Raw genomic sequence first — 15,082 nt, 5'->3', positions numbered from 1 at the left:
GCTAATCAATTTAATAATAGTATTTCATATCTCCGTAGGGGATATAAGTTTCGGATTCCTAGAAATGTTTTATAGGACTACTAGGAATTAAAAAGACGGTCTTAAAAGATTTCTCTACATATTTTATTTAAATGGTCGATAATTGTTTAGCATTTATTGATGATTTGTTTTCTATATGTATAAATGTATTCATTTTCAACTTCCGCTCGCTGATCAACAGTTTTTGATTATTTAATTTTCGAATTTTCCTAATTCAAACGATTTTTCCGCGTTGGGTGCCAGGACACATCCGCAACATCGAAACATGCAGCACACGCACATATTTTTGGAGTTCAGATTCGGTCCGTGCCATAAATTAAGCTGTATACTAATCACATTCTCTTACGATCCTAAAGTTGTACTGGAGTATGGGGTTTGCCAGGTGAGCGTTGTCGTCGCACAGTTTTTGCTGCAACAAAAAGAACGCTAGAGTCGCTGGATTTTGCGGGAATGAGCCCGGATAACCCACCTGCTCCAGGTCGTGGCTGGCGCGGAGCATGAACTCCCGTAGGAAGTAGCCACGGGCGGGAAGATCCAGGGCCAGGCTCAGTTTGTTCTTGCCCTGCTGCTTGAGGATCTTCACTCCGCTGGTGGACTCGGGCTCATCGTCCTCGTTCAGCTGGGCGTTGGCACTCGGCTTGGCCTGATCCTCATCGACGCAGATGGACCACTGCAGCGGCTTGTTGGAGCTGTTTGATATAGAAGGTGATTGTGAAGGATTCATTAACAGTCCTTGTATTTGTGATGGAGAGTAGTAACAGTATCTTTAAGATACTATCTTAGCCAATACGGATGCTTCTGTTATAGAATCATCAACTAACCTCAGATGGAGCTCCAGACTACTGGCCTGCAGATATCGCGACACCGGAACCACATAGCTGACATTGAGGTAACTGCCCAAGGTGGGACAAAACTGCTCCACGTCAATGGTGTTGTTGTACTGGGCCGCCAGGACGCAACTGGACACACTCCAGCAGTCCAGCTGGAAGGGCGGCAGCACGGAGTCGTCGGGCTTGGGCGCTTGATCCTGCCCAGAGGCGGACTGCACCAGGCGGTAGACGGGATCGTCCTTGGCTCGGTCAGCTGCCACCGTTTCCGTCTGCTGGGGAAACTTCTTGGTCAGGGCGTCGGTGCTGTGTGAGCTCTTGCCCAGGAATCCCGGCTGCGCCTCCAAAGCGGCGGAGGTCTCATTGCCTATCGAGGCAGCGAGTTGGGTTTCTACGATGTCCGGATCGTGTTCCTGCTCCTCCGCCGACTGCAGATCGTCCTCCACGTGCTGCTCCTTCACATTGGCATCCACGTTGTCTGGCTGAGGCTGAGTCGGCGGCAGTTCCTCAAAGCAGACGGACTGGAGAGGATACAGCATGTTATAGCCACTTGATGTGCGTCATTCCAGCTAAACAACTTACCTGACAATTGTCGCTAACCGACTCATCCCCATTGCACTCCGCCGGCTGCCCGAAGATGGCCGTCTTGATGGCCTTCTGCCTGATCCATTCCAGACTCCGCTGACTGGCAGACCGCCGGCCCAGATTGGATTCCCGCAAGCCCGCCTCCTGGTACTCGAATCCGAACACCTGGGTGATAGGGTTGTCCACTGACTCGTTGGTGTTGCTCAGGTTCTGCAGGTCCAGGGCATCGGGATTGTCGCTGCTGTTTCTCACGGGCAGAGCAGGTGGCGGCACGTCCAGAGCTTGGGCTAGTGGACTCTGGGCGGACTCGGTGCTCACCTTGTTGGTGGTCAGTGCCAGATTGGCCGTTGGGGGCGATACCGTCTTGTAGACGTGGGTGTAGACGGTTCCAGGATTGAATTTGCGAATGGGATGTGCGGCGGCGGAAGGAGAATTGGAATCATAGGCATCGGAGGCGGGACTGGCGATGGTGCCCACTACCACGATGTGCTCGTGCAGCTTCAGCTGCGACTGCTTCTGCTGGGCATCGATGTCGATAGAGTTATTCTCAAAGTCCTGAGGCAGCGGAATGGCCTGGGGCGGCTTCTCCGTGGAGGCCACTGTGTCGTTCAGGGCAGCTGGAGGAGCCTTCGCTGGAGCAGCAGGAGCCACATGTACCGGCTGAGGTAGGTGCAGCTTCTGACCCGCCGCCTGACGCAGCACCTCCTGGGTGGGCGGCCACTTGCCCTTTTTGCTGCTGATGGTCTTGTTGCTGAATCGCGGTGCCGTCGTCGTAATGACCCCGTGCTTGAGACTCTGATGCTGCTGCTGGCCAGCGGACACCTGTGGCTTGGTCAGCACCGCCGCCAGGTCCTCCGCCTCCTCCTCGGCTGGGCGGGATCCGGGCGGACGCGAGGTGCTGGTGGCGTACATTTGTCGAATGGGCCAGGGTCCGTGCGTCTTGTTCTTGAAGAGCGTGTGCAGGTTGTGGAAGTAGTGGCGCTCCTCGTCGCTCAGGTGCGTTGGACCCGCCTCCTGGCGGAACATGCCGGCGCCAAAGAAGCCGTCCGCCTGCTGCTGCTTGTTGTGCTCCACAAAGTACAGAGTGGACACCGCCGCGAGACTACAGGAAGTGAAAATGGTGGTTATTTAATATGCTAAAGGATGTTGCTTCAAGCTGCAACTTACCAGGCTGCCATTACGATGATCAGCAGGAAGATGACGATCTGCAGGGAGCGGCTGGAGCAGACCTCGTAGCCGTCGCGCCGACTGCCGTAGGACGTGATGGCTGCTCGCTCCGGCAGGATGCAGCGCGGCTCCAGCAGATCCTTGGCACGCAGTTGCTGGCTGTTTTGGCCGATGTTGGCACGCTCCAGATGCTCGATGCGCGTCTCCAGCGAGCAGGTCACCTTGCACAGCTCCTTTACGGCTCCGATGTTCTCCATCAGGATGCGGTCCTTGAGAAGGGTTCGAAGGTTAGTAGGGGATTAAAGGCATTGGGGAATGGATCCCACCTTGTTGACCAGCAGGAATTTCTCAATCACGTTTCCGTTGGGCAGCACCACGCTGCCAGCCTCTTGCACCGCGTCCGGAATGACCTCGCGCACCTCCTGCGCAATCACGCCGGTGTCCTCCACCTCCCGGGTGTCGCTCTCCCGCCGGAGACCCGAGTGCACGGCGAATTCCGGCATGTAGCGGTAGCGCACTATCCGGATCTTCTGCAGGTTGCGCAGCTGCACGGAGGTGTCCAGCTCGCCGATCTCCTGCTTGGCGCGACTGTCGCTCGGCTGGACAATGTGGCCGGACACCTTGAGGTTTCCGTGCACCACCAGGCTCTCGTCCGGCCGATCCGTGTTAATGCCCACGCGGCCCGTGTGAAAGACGGACTCTGGGGTCAGACCTCGCTGCCAGCACAGATCCACGTCGGACTCGAACTGACCCGGATTGGAGGCACGCACGATGATCTTCTCGCTGCCGTGACTCACCACCGGGAAGTTACCGGAGATCGTGTGCACATGCAGGCCCACCACCAGCTGGAAGAAGCGCTGCTCCGGATTGGGACGACCCTTCTTGCGCATGTTGTTGTTCGTCGTCTCCGAGAAGTGCAGACGACCCACGGTGATCTTGCTGACAATGTGCTTCTGGAGATCGATGCTGTGGAAGGAGTTGTTATATGATATGTGCTTCTACTACTAATATATGTACTCACGGAACGGGATGGAAGGCCTTCTTGGAGCGATCCGACTGGCTCTGCTCCACGCGGATCGTCTGGTTGGGCGCCTCGAACTTGACGCCATAGAAATGCAAGTGGAAGGATTTGATTTTCTCGAAGCCGGACGGTGTCTTCACGAATTTGGCATCGCCCTGGAGGCGCGCATGGCAAGTAACCTGGAAGTGGTTCTTCTTCTGGCACACGTACGCGTCGTCCGAGACGCTGAAGTTGAAGCCCTTGTCCGCGTCCACGCGGTAGTAGATCACAGACAGCTCCTGAAGGCTCTGGTCGAACAGCTTGTGCCAGTTCTCCGGCTGGAAGCCGTTGAACCGGATGCACTGGCCCCCCGCCGGATCGCCCGCCTCGCTGCCGGATCCCGAACCCGATCCCGAACCGGAGCCAGTGGCCACGCCGCTCGGCTGTCCGTCCAGACTGTTGTCCGCCTGGGAGTTCACGGCGGACAGGGCTGGCGAGACGGAGGCGGAGCAGTGGGAGGGCGCCGGCGTGGGCGTGGCCAGCGAGTGGTGGGAGGAGCGCAGGGGACTCATCTGCAGGCCCGCATCCACCTTGGGAGCACTGGCAAACTCCGGGCAATCCAGCTGCGTGGACATCTTGCGCTTGCGCGACAAGGAGTGCACGGGCGTCGAGGGAGCGGAGACGCGGTTCAGGGACAACTGGCTGGTGCCGATCACCTGGACGCGATCCCCCAGGCCCAGGGCGGAGGTCAGGGTGCAGGTGGACAGGTTCTGGTAGCTGCCGGACGCGTACATCCCCGCTCCGGCTCCATTGTCGTAGTAAAGCATCTGGTCCTGGAGGATTCCGTCCTGGTGCTGCTGGTGTGGGTTGAACATCTGCTCGTTCAGCTGCTGCTGCTGTTGCTGCAGCATCTGCTGCTGCTGCTGCTGTTGCTGGTGGCCGAGCAAGTTGCTCGGGTTTATGATGAGCTCGGACTCGTGCTTGATCCGCACATCGGCCTGCGGAGCCGCAAAGTGGTGTTGCTGCTGCGGCGGAGAGGCGTACTGGCCCAGATCCGTCTGCAGCATGCTGGCCTGGTGCTGCATGGGCGCCAGACCCGGGTAGATCAGCTCTCGCTGGAGCGGCATGGCCATCCCATGGGCCTCGCCCAGCGGACTGTAGGCGGGCTGCGAGTCCGGCGGACTCTCCGGCAGCTGCGGATGCACGTGACTCTGGGCCTGCGCCGCCACGGGCGTGCTGCCCACGCGGCTGGTGTTGCTCAGGTGGGCATCTAGGCCGTTCATGGGCGGTGTGTGCGGGGACTCCATGTGGGAGTGTACTCCTCCTCCGGCAGACAGGTGGCCATTGTGGCCACTGTGGCCTAGCTGGATGCCATCGGCGAAGGCCCCCTGCACCAGCAGATCCAGATCCGTGTCATCCAGATCTTGGGGAGCTGCAACCGTGCAAAACGTGCTGATTAGTTCAGGAAATGTAAACATTTCTCTAAGTGTAACACAGTGTTACTTGGGAATTACTGGGGAAACTAAAGAAATCTGAATAGTTCTGAGTGTAGAGCTCAGATGTAGTAGGTATAGTGGCATAAGTGTGGTTTAATTTTACAAGACTACGTGGAACCTACTACTACTTGGAGTAGAGAGCCATTGCGCTCTCAAGTAGCCAGTTTGTTCCGGAGAAATATACAAATTCTATATGCAGTGCTGCGGGGGCAAGGAGTAAATGGGTAAATATTGACATCCAATATTTTATTATCTTTCGAAGTAGAGCAAAGTCCGGGAATCGCGAGCTACTCAGACTGCGAATCAGAATGGCAGAAAAACATTTCAATTATGGGGAAATTAAGTGTGGCACGTTTCTGAGGGGGCGTCTACCAGCCAGTCCACCAGTCCACCAGTCCGCAGATAATTATAGTTGAATCAAAAAAATATTCATTTTCGGGGCACTGGAAAACGGGGAGCAGCCGCTGATAAGCCCTGAAATTCGCGCTCTGTGTTTGATCGATACTTGGCCAAGCGGATTGTTGACGTGCCGAAAGTGAGTTGTATTGTGTAATTTATGCAGGTGCTGCGGTTGGGGGATTCACTTTATTATGCTTATGCATTACCGCTCAGGTTCTTGGGATAGTCCATAGCTAATGGTGGCTAATAGATGCGTCTGCAGGACTCCAAATCGCGGCTTGGCTCCACTCGGAGACTTGGCGCGCACTGATGGCCAAGTTAGCTGGCTCTAACTGCCAGCATCCATGCAGACCTCATTCGATTCCCAATTCAACTTCGATGCTTCTGCTGCTGATGTTGCTGCTGAGTTGCTGCTGCTGCTGCTGCTAATGTTGCTGCTGCTGCGATCCGCTGCATCCGATGGAACAATTATCTAACGCACGTATGAGCGAGCATACGGTTGATGCACTCTTCACAACTGGCTGAGCAGCGAAAATGCCCGAAACGGGCCGTAAAACTAATAATCAAACTTTGGAGTCCACTGCCAGCGGATCGGCATGGTAACAACAGCCGATGAAAACGAAACCTAATTACTCGGAATGAAAATGGGAGCCCTCGGATCGGCGAAACTCCAGCAGCAGATCATCGCATTCAGGGCTTTGGATCGCAGTTACTGTTTGTGCAATTGTTCTGCGGTAAATTAGTTAGCAAATGCTCCTGTTTCTGGCAAAAACTGCTTCCACAATCTCCCAAGTTGTTGGGCTATGGGCTATCTCTTGTATTTGCTTAGTCACTGGGCACTCTGGGCACTCGCGACACGTCGCACATGGACAGGAAACATCTGAGCACTGACTGCGGCCTGAGGATTCATAGCCGGAGTGCAAATATTTGGGCTTCCGTACCCCGGAGTCGGGTTATTGATCAAACAACCTGCTCCTTTCGTGTGCCGCCCAAGTGGCATGCAGTCGGAATTGTATGGGAATATATTAAACGGTTCCAGCTATCATATATCCTGATTGCCTCAGGCCGCCTGCTCCTATGTAGGTGGGTTTACAAGAACAGAACTTTTGACTTTGGATTCATAACTTGCTCATTTCGGATACTCTTTGATTAAGCTATTCAAATAAATAAATTTATTCTTGAATTATCTGAACAGAGTGTTATAGCTTTTGCTGGAAATGAGGGATTTCGCCATTGGTAATATATCCATAATCCTGAATCCCCTTCTCGTTTGTTCCTTAAGAGCCAAAGCTGTCAACATTCATTAGAAGCAGTTTAAAATGTTTGAATTCATAGCTCATGGTATATGGATGTATTGACACTCAAGAGTGGGTTGCCCTTTCTGGCCAAGAGTAGCTGTGGGACAAGAGGCACCCCTGCCCCAACTTATCTATTTCTAGTATCCACTTTGGCTGTCAATGACGAGGAGAGCAGGGCCAGCCTTCGGCGGGGCCACTGCAAGGACCCCATTTGGATTCGGGCACAAACACTCAAACACTTGCGGTAATTGAATGGATTTGGCAGTCGATTTGGGCGCTTTCTACTTACAGAGTTCGAAGAAATCAAGGTCCATATTCGAGTCACTTCAGAGCATCCTGTCCGGTGGCTACAGCATGTCTGATGGTCGTCTGGTGGGTCTATAAAGAGCAGAGAGATGAGACCATGAAGTGCCGGCGGTGATGGTTGGGTTCCAAGTGCCAATTGGGCACATCAAGGAAGTGATGAAATGTTAAAGATTTGAGCACAAAACGATTAACGTTATCTGGCATTCACCAAGTAGAGCAAAGTCAGCTTAACTCTAGCATTTTAATGCCCAGAAAAGACCCTATTCCTTGCTTCATCGCATTAAAAGTGTGGATTAAATGATTTTGAAATTTAAATTTCATTTCCGGTGATAAGCTCAAGAATTTCGCCGAAAAGTTTCCCTTGCAAATGTTTTTTTAAGGCTACAGGAAGTGGTAAGTTTTAAACTAAAATATTTTCAAGGAAACGACAGAACGAAATTTTAAGAACGGTAGGAAAAGTACAGATACCAAAGGGGATCCCATATTCATAAATGAAATGAAATGAAATTTACTTAAGATGGCTGCTCCAGCTATAGAACTTGGCTATATGATTCCCAATCGGAAATTGGCACAAGTTCACCATGAATACCCAAAGAAATCCTCCCCCAAGTCGGAAAGTACACAAAAACACAAGGTCCGCGTGCAAATGCGACTGCTGCGATGCAGAATATAGGCACATGTGTATACTGCAAGTTGATATCTGGGATGTCTGGCATCAGAACAACGCAAAAAGAGAAACCAGTGCCAGATAAGTACTGCGATTTCGATGAAACTCGTCTGTGAGGGGGCTTATCCGCCACTGAGCGCCACGACTTCATCATCGTTTCATGCTCATCCGATGTGGAGCGTCTGCTAATTTGCAGGGAGCACGTGACTGCCGATTTGCAGTGGATGCGAATGCACCGAGTGACACAGAGCCCGGTATTTTGGAGAGCAAAGTGGCTGGAATGCCCGGCCACATTGCAGCGCAGATAAGCCAAAATGTATGCTACAAAAGGTGTTTGGGCACACGCGGCGTATGCGCAATTTTAAGGGATCTGCGTTAGTTGGCCGAAATCGAGGAGTTCGGGTGGCTTTAGGTGACTTCAGGTGACATGTGGTTACTTGTGGGTTTCGTAATGGTCTGTGGCCAGCCTTGGATCGATTATAGCTCTTCGCTCGTGCGATCCGATGACCGAAAGTGGTTTCTGAACCAGGCGGGACTTTGCCTTCGCTTTGTCATGGCTGGCTGTCGCAATGATTTTGATTGAATTAACGCCTTGGCTTTCATGTAGGTTCATGTGTATGTGCGGATAGACTTGTCCCGCGGCTGTTTGCCCGTCGGATAAAGAACGCTTCCTCCTATAACAATAAAATGAATGGCTCAAGTGATTTGATTTAGTCGGCGGCAGGGCAAACTAAAAATAAACCCCACCGAAACCCAAACTCAAACTCAAACCAGACTCGCGATCGTGACTCGAGTTTCACTTGAAGATGCCAGCAGAAATGAAAACAAAATAAATCCAAAGAAACCTGTAGCTGCTGTCCGACTATTGATTGTTGGTGCTTCGCCGCCTCTATGACGGAGTCGGAAGTTGGTGGTTTCTTGGGCTTTTCGACTGATACACTAGAGTCGTGGCCTAAAGTCATCCTTGAGGCTTCTGAGACTCCGAATCGGCCATCTCATCATGCCGGCGCATTTAGCGTTTTATTAGCATTTCAATAAACAAATAAAGCAAATCTGCGAGCGACCTATAGTGCTCTCAAATGGCGTGCGGCGGCTCAAAAACACGATTGCACGTAAGCGACGGTAAAATTGAGCCATAAATATGAATAAATTGTATTTGGTACGTTGTTGGTATGTTGTTTTTGTGCTAATTGCCGCTGGATTGGCATGGGATTCACTCGGCCAACAAGTCAATTATGGCCAGCACACCGCCGCTCGACTATGGCCAAAATCTGGAACCCATGACTTCAATTTGACCAGCCAGCCGACCAGCCCAAAATCTCATCCAGATGAGTTTATCAAGATGTTCGTCGGCAATAAAGGGAATTAGCACCGACTGCCTAACCAAGTGCTCAAATATGGGAGCCGTGATCTGGCCGAGAGCAAATGTTTCAATCTATGTATCTATGTATTTCAATCCCTGGTCGGAACTGCGTCACTTGACATGAGTCACTCAAGGAGTGATAAGACGCTGCTCAAACCCAAATCTGAACTGGATGTGGAGTGGAGTGCGCTTAGGATTTCATTTGGAATGCAAATGTGGCGGATGTGAGAGAGGCGAAAAGAAAGTCGGTGCCCGATCGGGATGGCATGGAATATTCCATTTGTTATTTCTTATTTGTTATTGATCGCATATTTAGCATCTTTTCGTCGGCGGTTTCGATTCCAGTTAGCCGGATCTCGGCCCCTCCCCCGCCCATTAGCGCCAAAATAAACTATGCTAAACAGCTTTCAGAGTCACAGCCAGAGCCAACTTCTTCGCCATCTAGATTGTTATTTATAAGTACCTCGACTTGACTTTTTTTCTTCTGAATTTTACATACTGCTCTCTGATTTTCTGTTTTTTCCATTTATTTTTCTGTATTTTTTCTGTTTTTTTTTTCTGTTTTCAGTAACTGTGGTTGGTGCTCGAAAAGCAAACCAACCGGTTGACTTTATGTCTTGGCCCGATGGCTCGCTGCTAGCGTCTTTTTGGGCTATGGGACACGTTTTAGCTGTTTGCCTTTATTTTGCCGATCTTCTCGTGTGTTTTGCTGCTTTTGGCTGTTTTGGCCTTTTTGTACTCGGCACTGGCTGAGCCGAAGATATAGTCGCAGATCGGAGATCGCAGATCGGAGTAATCTCCGGCTACCGAGAGCATAACGATCGAACTAATGGAATGAAGACGTGCACTTGGCGACGGCAAGCAAAAGCGATAAATAATGCAGAATGAAACCCGTTTCTGCCGCATTCTTATTGTTTTATTATTATTATTTTTTTTTTTTGACTCCACCGAACATTGAACACCGAACACCGTGGGGGGAACTACGGCTGATTGCCATTTGATTTGCAGTGGGAGGCTGGGCCCATTGTCTCGCTGTACGGATGTACAGATGTGTGTGGATAGGTGCACCGATTTTGGCCAGATTCGGGGTTACGTATACGCCACAGTGGCTGCCCAAACACTTGTCACAGCAGTGAAATCGCCACTTCACTCTACACACACATGTTGCACTCAGAACTCAATCACCTGCATGGCTATTGGATTAATGGATTACTGGCTTATTGGATGGGATGCATTGGCCAAAAGATTTGATCACTGCGATTGGTTTGGATTAGCTGGGATTAGCTAAAGTCGCCTTCCAATTAGACGCACACACACTGGCATACCCGCACACCCGCACACTCACTTACACTTACACTCGCACGAATCGCCGACTGTGATTGTTTACGAATCTGTGCTGTGGCTTCACTGTGTTATAGTCGCTGTCGGTTATAGTCGATGTTTTACGCTCCGTATACTCGATGCACTGCCTCTAAAGTCGCGCCAACTAGCCGCCTCTTTCGATTCCCCCGATTAACCGCGATCTCGGATCCGCGGAGCGACTGCACCAAGTCGGTTCGACAGCAAATCTCGAATGAGCGATAGACCCAGCTCGCTCGATTCCCGTTCCACCTCGCTCGCTTGGACTCGTGGAATCGGTCTCTTCGGAGCGCGGCTCAATCGGGGGTTGCCACTGCGCCTGGAGATCGCAGCTTGCAGCTTCGGAGCTTCGTGCTCCGTGGAACGGCAGCTGGGCGGGATTTATCGAAAATAGAAACATGAAGATATAACTTACATCAAAATGATGCGGCATAGGTATCTGACTTAGAGATGATTGATTGAGAGAGCAGCAAATCAGAAAGCAAAGCAAATCAAAAGCCAGGACAGGGTACACATCATTCCATCACTCGAATGGCTCCATCTCGACTGGCAGCTATCCGGGCGCCAAATGGAGCGACAACCCTGGATGAAGCGCTCTCGCGGATTCTCTCGCGGCGAGAAATTGATAAATCGCAGCCCGCGTTGGTTAAGAAAAATGTAAATTAAATTATAACTAGCGGCGGCACAATGGGCTTAAGTAAAACCCGGCCCCTGTGCTTAGTGCAGCAGCTCTCACGCAATTAGTGGGCCGCCCGGGTGCCTCGGTCCGCGGTTCTCGCCGAGATTGCCCCCCTCCTCTGCTGTGTTGGGGGCCCCTTCTGGTGCTCCTGCGATGATGGTGTCGCTGTAATGATATGTGCGCGGATCGGATAAAGCGACTGATCAGCGCTTCCAACTTAACGTCGCTTAATGGAGTTGTTGTTCTTGCTGGCAGGCCCATTTTAGGTGGCTTCGCAGATTGAATTAATGCGCTGATTTATGTAAATTACACTAATTCGTAATTCGTATTACTCAATTGGTTATTCAATATTCATGGTCTGGTCGGGCAAGAACGGCTTGTTTGCTCAAATGGTCTTCTGCATATGGAATTTTCGGCTTATACTAGGCTAAAACATGAGTCACACCGAGAAATTCCCAGCGAGTGTAACTAGCGTAACTTAGCGTATCTAACAAGCGTTGAATTAAACACATTTCGCATTCTGCGTAACGTATTGGGATCCTATCTACACATCCTCGTTGTATTTTAGTGTTTAGTGTTGGTTTTTGAGCTAACAATTTGAAGCAACATAAGTACATTTAAACTTGAAACCTTCCAGGGCTTAGGCTACTCCGTAATCCTTGAAGAGGTTGTCGAGCACAGCTGGATTCTTGTTTGGCCAATTCTTGATGGCGTTGAAGATAGACGAAACCACTATGAAAAGGGGGAAATGCATGAAATCAAAATAAAATTAGGCGAACGTTCCTTTTGCCACCTACTTTTCTTCTCTTCTTCGGACATAAGCATGGCCAAAATGGTGAACTCGTCATTTTTGCTGACCTCCAGCAGCACAGCCGCCGTGGTTGGCTCCTTATTTGGTACATAGAAGTCGTGAATGGTGCGCAGCAGGTCCGCGAACGTGTCCGAATCGAAGCCTGCTCCCAGGATCTTACACAGATTCGGCACGTCAATGGACTTTAGGTATTGGTATTTCTGCGGACCACTCAGCTCCTTCCAGGTGACATGGAACTGTGCGGTGCCCGTGGGTGCAGGCGGTAAGGAGCGCTAAATCATAAAGATATGGTTTAATAATAGCTTGGCTTTGTTTTTAAGCGAACCTACCTCTATTGGACTGAGTGGCATTGCGTTGTTGCTTGATGTTTGTTCGATTTTTTCAGTTTGCATGGTAATGACTTTTGGCGCCTTGACTTCTGGGCTGCCTTGTTGTGTGGTCTTTGGTGTAGAAACTGCAGGCTGAACCTTGGAGACCTCGACAGCCGCCTTTTTGGGTGAACTTGGCTTAGTCTCGTTGTCGGATTCAGGCACATTCTTGGTATCCTTCTGTATCTCTTTGGGGGCTACCACAACTGGAGCTACTTTGACCGCAGACTGCTTGGTAATCTTGGCTTCTTTGGAGGTCGCAGAGATGGCCTCAGCTTTGGGTGGACTTGGTTTGTCTGGCATCGGCTGTGGTTTTGTTCTTTTCACCTCCTCGATTGCGCCGCAATTACTATTAAATATCTTGTCTATGTCCCCATCCGAAATGCGTAGTTTGTTGCTATCATCGCTGGTACCACGAGGAGATACCACGTCTACAACGGGTACACGGCGCATTGCCTTCTTGGAGCGCTTATAAACAGGCTTGTCGATTGGCAAGATGTCAATCATGCCAGGACGATCGGGCGTAAAGTTTGGCCCACTATTGGTGGCTGTAAGAAAGCCAATGAAAACGAGGACATAGTATAAGTCAAAACTAGATTACTAGGTAATTAAAAATAATGAAGTTGTCTAACTTTAGGTAATATCTTATAGTAAATGATCGATTGTTGGATTATAGTTACCAATCTTGCGCAGACGTTCGTTGATCCTGGCCAGGCTTTTCTTGGCCTCGATGTTCTTGGGCTCGATGGCCAGCACAGTGGTGCAGTCCTTCAGGGCTTCCATGTTGTTGCCCAGGGACTCATTGGCCTGCATTCGCCGGTAGTAAGCCTTCACGCACAGCTTGTCCAGCGCAATGGCGGCCTCGCAGTCCTCCACGCAGAGCTCAAAGCTGCAAGGATACAGAAGATGTAGTAAACAAGTTTCCAGAACATTCTAAGCAGTCCTACCGCTCCTGTTTTAGGTAGCACAGGGCCCTGTTTATGTGGTATATGGGATCGTGGGGGTAGACGGCAATGGCAGTGGAGTATGCGATGATGGCCTTTTCGTACTCCGCCTGCTTGACGTAGGTGTTACCACGATCCTTGATGTCGTTGGCCTTCTTGTGCTGCTGGGCCACAGGATCCACTGGCAAGTCCTGTTTCTCCGTGGGTGAGCTGGCCGCCGAGGATGAGGGGCTGTCCTTCCGCGACTTCTCTGACTTGACATGGCTGCGCACTGGCACATCCTGCATTAAAAGTGTGTGGTTTACTTGGTAATTTCTGGTAATTTAAAGCTCACCTTATTGGCGGCAGAATGCGGCGCCTTTTGGAGTTCTTTCTCTTTGTTTTTGATGTCTTGCTCCCAGGAGTACAAGTCCTTCACGGAGCTCTCGTACTCCCGCGCGTTCTGGCGCACCTGGCGCTGCAGTTCAAAAGCCTTTTCCTGTGCACTCATGCTGGTTGCCCTGTCAAGTGGCTAAAGAAATATTAAATGAATTTTTGTTATTTCTGTTGCTAGCGCTCCAACAATCTGGCAGCACTGCCCGCTGTCGATAGTTCAGTTGAGTTGCTGTTTCATCGGACAGCGCTGCCAGCTCTTTTTCGTCGCTGGCCGCTTGCTAGGGTTGCCAGAGTATTTGCGGTCAAAAGCCCTCGAATCAGCTGTTTTTGTTTTGATTGATTTTATTTTGAAAAGTACTTAAAAATTATGCTTTTTCCGACAGAGCACAAATAATACAAATATCGCACACAATGCTGAGGCTGTGCCTCCCCACTCGAGCTGGATATGTGCGTAAGTAAGGACTTCACGTCTAGGAAAGTTGTTATGTTATGTAAATATTTGCCTATTGCGCAGTTTTTCCCACGATAAACCAAGAAAACCGGAAACGCACTATGAAGTTTTGAATATTCGCAATGATTGCAGCAGCCGAGAAGTCCGTAATGCCTTTGTCCAGCTCTCCAAATTGGTGAGTAGCTCCACGATTCCAAGGGAGCGTCCTAAGCATTGCATTTCCCGCAGTACCATCCAGATGTTAAGAGCAATGCAGCGAGTCCGGAAAGAACAGCCCGGTTTGTGCAGATCTCCGAGGCGTACAAGACCCTGATAAAGCCGCAGCGGAGGAGAGACTACGATGACAGCCTGCTGTGGCAGCCACCGCGCTCGGATCGCAGTCCCGTGGGCGAGACGGTCAATCCCGGCCAGGCGTGGGACGTGAGACCCAACTATGATCCCAATCCAGGACCGTATTATGGCATCCGGGGTCTCAAGCGGGTCTCCAACTGGCAGGTGGTAGTGGTTCTGATGGCTCTTGGCTTCTTCGGGGCACTTTTTGGCTTCACCTCCGTCAGGTGAATGATTATGAACCGAGCCACTTAAGTATTTCACTAAAAATCCGCCATTCCCTACAGGTCGTCCTTTCAGCTGAGTAGGCAGATACAGGACGAAATCTCCGCAGAGGCTAATTCCCACCATGCCGCCGTTGTGGCCGATGCGCAGAAGTACGGCAATGAGGAGCAAGTGCGTCGCATGGTGGACCGCATGTCGCGGAGTCCTTTCAACCAGTCTTCCGCTAAGTAATCCCATTTCGCCCAGTAACTTTGGACAAATTAAACGTGAAAGCAGATAGCTATTTTTGAATATTTTGTTTTGGTTCAAGGCAAAGCAAACGGCGACAGTGTTTTGCCAAAATTAAACAGTTTCGTCGGCCTTCATAGGCGATTTGCAAACTGTGCAAACAAG

At 50.8% G+C, this 15,082-nt stretch overlaps 3 protein-coding genes across 6 annotated transcripts; 1 reads left to right on the top strand and 2 right to left on the bottom strand.

The window, feature by feature from the left end:
- Nucleotides 1-101: 101 nt before the first annotated feature.
- Nucleotides 102-10,731, bottom strand: LOC120446886. 4 transcript variants are annotated; one of them, XM_039628099.2, is made up of 9 exons: nt 10,493-10,731; nt 7,101-7,189; nt 3,640-5,050; nt 2,945-3,584; nt 2,619-2,887; nt 1,449-2,553; nt 861-1,387; nt 509-728; nt 102-448 (listed from the first exon to the last, which is right to left on the bottom strand). In XM_039628099.2, exons 2-9 carry the CDS (start codon nt 7,123-7,125, stop codon nt 368-370), a joined length of 4,278 nt encoding a protein of 1,425 aa, XP_039484033.1. In that variant the 5' UTR covers nt 7,126-7,189; nt 10,493-10,731; the 3' UTR covers nt 102-367. The 4 variants fall into 4 exon arrangements, with proteins under 4 accessions (XP_039484033.1, XP_039484032.1, XP_039484031.1 ...); XM_039628098.2 differs by having other exon boundaries at nt 10,497-10,731; XM_039628097.2 differs by having other exon boundaries at nt 10,503-10,731.
- Nucleotides 10,732-11,703: 972 nt separating this feature from the next.
- On the bottom strand, nt 11,704-13,957 carry LOC120446887 (RNA polymerase II-associated protein 3). Its single transcript, XM_039628102.2, has 6 exons — nt 13,643-13,957; nt 13,312-13,589; nt 13,045-13,253; nt 12,326-12,912; nt 11,983-12,268; nt 11,704-11,917 (listed from the first exon to the last, which is right to left on the bottom strand). Exons 1-6 carry the CDS (start codon nt 13,796-13,798, stop codon nt 11,826-11,828), a joined length of 1,608 nt encoding a protein of 535 aa, XP_039484036.1. The 5' UTR covers nt 13,799-13,957; the 3' UTR covers nt 11,704-11,825.
- Nucleotides 13,958-13,971: 14 nt separating this feature from the next.
- On the top strand, nt 13,972-14,968 carry LOC120446889 (dnaJ-like protein 60). The gene is made up of 4 exons (XM_039628105.2): nt 13,972-14,138; nt 14,198-14,309; nt 14,363-14,691; nt 14,752-14,968. The coding sequence occupies exons 1-4, from the start codon at nt 14,095-14,097 to the stop codon at nt 14,918-14,920; spliced, it is 654 nt and encodes a 217-aa protein (XP_039484039.1). The 5' UTR covers nt 13,972-14,094; the 3' UTR covers nt 14,921-14,968.
- The last annotated feature ends 114 nt before the right edge of the window (nt 14,969-15,082 follow it).

This window comes from Drosophila santomea, chromosome 2R (genome assembly GCF_016746245.2).
Source record: "Drosophila santomea strain STO CAGO 1482 chromosome 2R, Prin_Dsan_1.1, whole genome shotgun sequence".
Taxonomy (NCBI): domain Eukaryota; kingdom Metazoa; phylum Arthropoda; class Insecta; order Diptera; family Drosophilidae; genus Drosophila; species Drosophila santomea.
Note: the sequence above shows the minus strand (reverse complement) of the source record. Positions and strands in the feature narration are given on the sequence as shown.